This window comes from Odontomachus brunneus, unplaced genomic scaffold (assembly GCF_010583005.1).
Source record: "Odontomachus brunneus isolate Ranch 3 - 2012 unplaced genomic scaffold, Obru_v1 Obru_scaffold_084, whole genome shotgun sequence".
Taxonomy (NCBI): Eukaryota; Metazoa; Arthropoda; class Insecta; order Hymenoptera; family Formicidae; genus Odontomachus; species Odontomachus brunneus.
Window position 1 is genome coordinate 1,476,444 of NW_022639534.1, and position 4,803 is coordinate 1,481,246.

General features: G+C 30.8%; 1 protein-coding gene across 3 annotated transcripts in view; it reads left to right on the forward strand.

Annotated features, from left to right (window-relative positions):
- Window positions 1-1,489: 1,489 nt before the first annotated feature.
- LOC116847873 (heat shock factor protein 1-like) overlaps window positions 1,490-4,803 on the forward strand; it is a 43,173-nt gene continuing 39,859 nt past the window's right edge. Inside the window, exons 1-5 of one of the 3 annotated variants that reach the window (XM_032823348.1) lie at window positions 1,490-1,764; window positions 2,965-3,073; window positions 3,164-3,288; window positions 3,836-4,177; window positions 4,303-4,385. In XM_032823348.1, the coding sequence (XP_032679239.1) occupies window positions 1,519-1,764; window positions 2,965-3,073; window positions 3,164-3,288; window positions 3,836-4,177; window positions 4,303-4,385 (905 nt within the window). In that variant the 5' untranslated portion in view covers window positions 1,490-1,518. The remainder of the gene's footprint in view (window positions 1,765-2,964; window positions 3,074-3,163; window positions 3,289-3,835; window positions 4,178-4,302; window positions 4,386-4,803) is intronic. The other 2 variants (XM_032823349.1, XM_032823350.1) reach the window with 2 other exon arrangements.

Genomic DNA, 4,803 nt, shown 5'->3' on the forward strand with positions numbered 1-4,803 from the left:
GGGAAAAATGGTTGTTCGTGCTGCTTGCATGTTTCATATTTTTCGCTTTTAAAAAGAGATGGACGCCTAATCAGACGCTTGGAAGAAACAATCGAGGTAGTTGTCTTGCTTTTGCCCCTTCCAAACATTCCAATATACTTTTGTTTGGTTTTAAATAAGAAAAGTGCGAAGAATGCAAACAACACAAAATAAGCCTATTTTTGGGGAAAAAATTGAATCGATTCAGAATGGGAGCGGTGCACTTGGACACGGTGCATTTGGACACAGCCAATCACAGCACCGTGTGATTAGAGACATTTGTAGGGTCCCTTGGAACAGCGACTTGTGATTGGACTGTGTCCAATTGCCCCGTGTCCAACTAATATACACCCATTCAGAATCGGGCATCTCTAGTGTAGTGCAATGTAGTGCTAGTGTAGTGCAGTGCCAGTGCAGTACCAGTGTAGTCTTAGTACAGAGGAAAAGAACAGACCTATAGGCTGCGTTCTGAAATTCACTGCCAGTACTGAAATCTATGGGTGTTTACGTGTAGCAATCGGATTTTCAATCGGATTAATCGCAGTGATGTAAATTGTCTAGAGAGAAAGTTCCCTAGGCTAATCGGATTACCAAATCGTGTCCGTAAGGGACGGATCGGATTAGCGAATGCAGAGGAACATTGCGTATATACTTCCACATATCATAAAGCTGTGATGAAAGGACCAATAGGACCAGGCTTGAAAACCATTGAGAGAGAGAGAGAGAGAGAGTGCGTACATACTTACGTCTCTTAAGAAATAAATATTAAGAAATAAATAGAAAAGTAAATATGTGCATTATTATTTTCATTATAATTAACGTATATTCTTTTGCAGATGTATATAGACAAATAAGGATTATAAGGATTATAAGGATTTATTTCTATTTTACTAATATGTGTGTATTAAAGAAATAAGTACATCTTAACCTAAATGTGCTTCAGTCATTTGGTATGTATATATACATACCAAATTGACTCTGTTCAAACATTCCTTTCTCATTCATTTCCATAATTCCTTAACTCTGAAAATATTTTATATTTTAATAAACTTGTATGTTAACAACTGAAGCACATTTAGGTTAAGATGTATTTATTTCTTTAATATACACATATCAGTAAAATAGAAATAAATCTTTATTTATCTATATACATCTGCAGAAGAATACACGTTAATTATAATGAAAATAACAATGCACATACTTACTTTTCTATTTACTTCTTAATATTTATTTCTTAAGAAACATAAGTATGTACGCAACGTTTCTCTGCATCTGCTAATCCGATCCGTCCCTCACGGACACGATTTGGTAATGCGATTAACCTAGGGAACTTTCTGTCTAGACAATTTACATCACTGCGATTATATCAATGGAAATCTAATTGCTACACCTAAACACCCTACAGTTCATGTTACGTATATTATAGAATTTCAGCACTAGCAGTGAATTTCGGAACGCAGCCATACATTCCTCTTTTCCCCTCCTCACCTGATTTGCGCGATGATCCCAGCAGAAAGTATATCGTGGCCAGCCATTACATCAGAAGACGCGAAGAGTTTGATGTCGTCGTTGTTGAAAAAACGTGTGCGTTGCAAAATGTATCAAGTGGCTAATTCGGGGAAATTGATTTCTCCTGAGGAGGAACCAAGTTCATCGAAGCTACCTAACAATGTACCGGCGTTCCTCATGAAACTTTGGACGCTCGTCAACGATCCAAAAACCGACAACCTTGTTTGTTGGTCAGTGGTAAGTACAACTTCAATTTACGATCTGCAGTACATGTTTTGGTCGATTGTTTAGCACGATACAGCGAAATAACGCATGCGATCAACCACGTTCACGAGCGAATATTAGCGTTGCATTCTGTTTTTCTGATTGTTCCTGATGAATTTTCATTGCCGTCGGCACGTAATTATAGTCCAAAACAGCGTAAAATCCAATCCGCGATCCGGATGACACTTTGTTGCAATATCTGCATAAATTATATTTCTTATGCGCTGATATAATGTTTGTACTGTTTTTCAATTCGAAAACCTTGTATCCTTTAAAAACCACAGTTTAAAAATTTCTTTGTTTTTTTTTATATAAGTGAGATTGCTTGTTTGGTACTGACACATCTCAATTTAATAGTATCCAAGCGAGCAAAGTAAAAATTATTATTTACATTTACTACCAAGTAAAGCTAGCTACGAATATATGTATATATATATTTTTAACTTTATAACTACAACAAAATATAATAATTAATCTAAATACAAGAGATAGCAGTCCTAGGTTTGTATTAAGATAAAAATGCCAATGTAATATTTAACTCTGGACATTATTTTATTTTGGTTTTTCAATATTAATATTTAAACTCAATATAGTATACACATATACATACATATTGAATATATACAAATATACTATGTTAAAAGTTTAAATATTTGTATTTGAAGATCAAAATAATAAGTACACGTATTCAGACATTGGTACTTTTATCTTAATGATTGTCACATGAAACTCGTTTTATGTAAGATACTCAGATTTTAATTTGAGGTTAGATCTAAGTTTTAGTTTTATATTTGTATATATGTAAAATTATAGTTAGAAGTGCTATAGCACTTCAACTCATGGAAATTTATCAACTGTTGAAAGTTCTAACTTTATTTCTTATTTAAACATATAATATTGTATATATATAATTATATATAAATAATTTTTTGCTTTGATCGTGAAAAATTCTTCTATATAGGACTCCAATAATGTTTTCCACTTTAGCTTAGAGTATTTCTTTTCGAATGCAATTTGATGCATTTTTGTTCCATTTTAATGACTAAATAAGATTTGTAAATTAGATTTTGTATTAATTTTTATTAAATTTTCTTTCTTATTAACTTTTAAGGATCATGTATTACATACATGTATGAACAAATATTCTGATATATAATTTGATATTTTTTATAGAATGGAAAAAGTTTTATAATCAAAGATCAGACACGGTTTGAGAAAGAATTATTACCATATTATTACAAACATAATCATATGGCTAGTTTTGTACGTCAACTAAATATGTGTAAGTAAAAATAGGTCTTACATAATTTTTCTTTAGAGTATATTGATATAATAATGAGAAAACAATTTTAAATGGATTTTCACTTTTTAGATGGCTTTCATAAAAAAATATCTGCAGAACTGGGTGGCCTAAAATGTGATAAAGATGAGATGGAATTTGCGCATGAGTATTTTTGTATAGGACAACCCTCTCTGTTAATTCAAATCAAAAGAAAGGTATATTGTAAAGATATACTTTATAGTGTATTAATCATAGTGTATATGTTATTAAGATTTCTAACTTGCCACAGCTATATTGGATTGTGATGTCAGAGGTGAGAAATGACATGCTAAAAATTTATGTGTGCTATTTTTAAATAAAAAGTATTAGAATCAGGAAGTACTTTAAAGAACATTTTAAAGAACAAGACTGATTTTTTAAATAATTGTTGCAATTTGCAACTTTTTTTTTAATATACCTTTCCCCATGATTTTGTCATGTTATTTTTACAGATATTTATTGATAATTAAGAGGAGAAGATAATTTTCTAAGTATTTTATTAAATATGTTCAAACAATCTAAAGTATTCTTTTATTCAAATATCTTTTATTTGAAAATAGTATACAAAAATTTTAGGTGTATTTTTTTGCTTCTAGTATCATCACTCAAAAGTTCTGCAGCAATAGACCAGGAATCTTAAATAAATATTACACATTAGTATATCATTAGTTTTATAAATATTACACATTAGTATATTCATATATGTCAAATTAATTCACTTAGATTGCGAATAGCAAAACTCAAAATCAAGATACAGGAGGAGATCCAACTCTTAAGCGAGAATTAATGAGCAAAATGTTATCGGAAGTAAGATGTCTACAAGGACGTCAAGAGCAGTTTGACTATAAGTTGGCATTGATGAAGAATGAAAATACATTATTGTGGAAAGAGCTTATGATACTGAGACAGAAGCATTTGCACCAACAAGAAATCGTTAACAAACTTATTCACTTCCTCATTACCCTTGTACAATCAAGGAGAGGCAATCTAACTGTTAAGAGATGTCTATACCCGTTAATGATAGACGATTCAAGTCGCCCACGTAAAAAAAATAAATTGTCAGAGGTAAGATTATTACTCGTGATATCTCGTATTTAATATCACCTATAAATCTGTACAGTTGTAAATATTTTATATATATTGATATTTATAATTAATTATTTAATTAATGTAATTATTTATTTTTGTAGCCACAAGCCTCCCCTACCGGGCCAGTAATTCATGAACTTAGTACATCGGAACCTGGATTGGATTCCGAATATATCGTTGCCGAGTTAGTAAATAAATTTCATTTATGCCATTGCCTTTTCCTACTTGATAAAATTGCAGTTTAAATTTTGGGTATTCTGTCGCACAACACGTATATCATGTTAATCTATAACGATACATGTTTCATCTATATAATTTCTAAATTTCACATTAATAGTTTTTTTTATTTGACACCTTTGATTTACTTAATAGTTTATAATATGCATAAGGATTATGTATTGCATGTATATTGGCATTAATACATTCTCTATGATCGTTTATGTGGATATAAGATAAATATGTGTGGTCGCAAAAACATGATGTTAGTATTTCATGAGCATTGGTGCGCAACACGCACACGCAAACACACAAACACACGTACACACACACATATATATATATATATATATATATATATATATATATATATATATATATATATA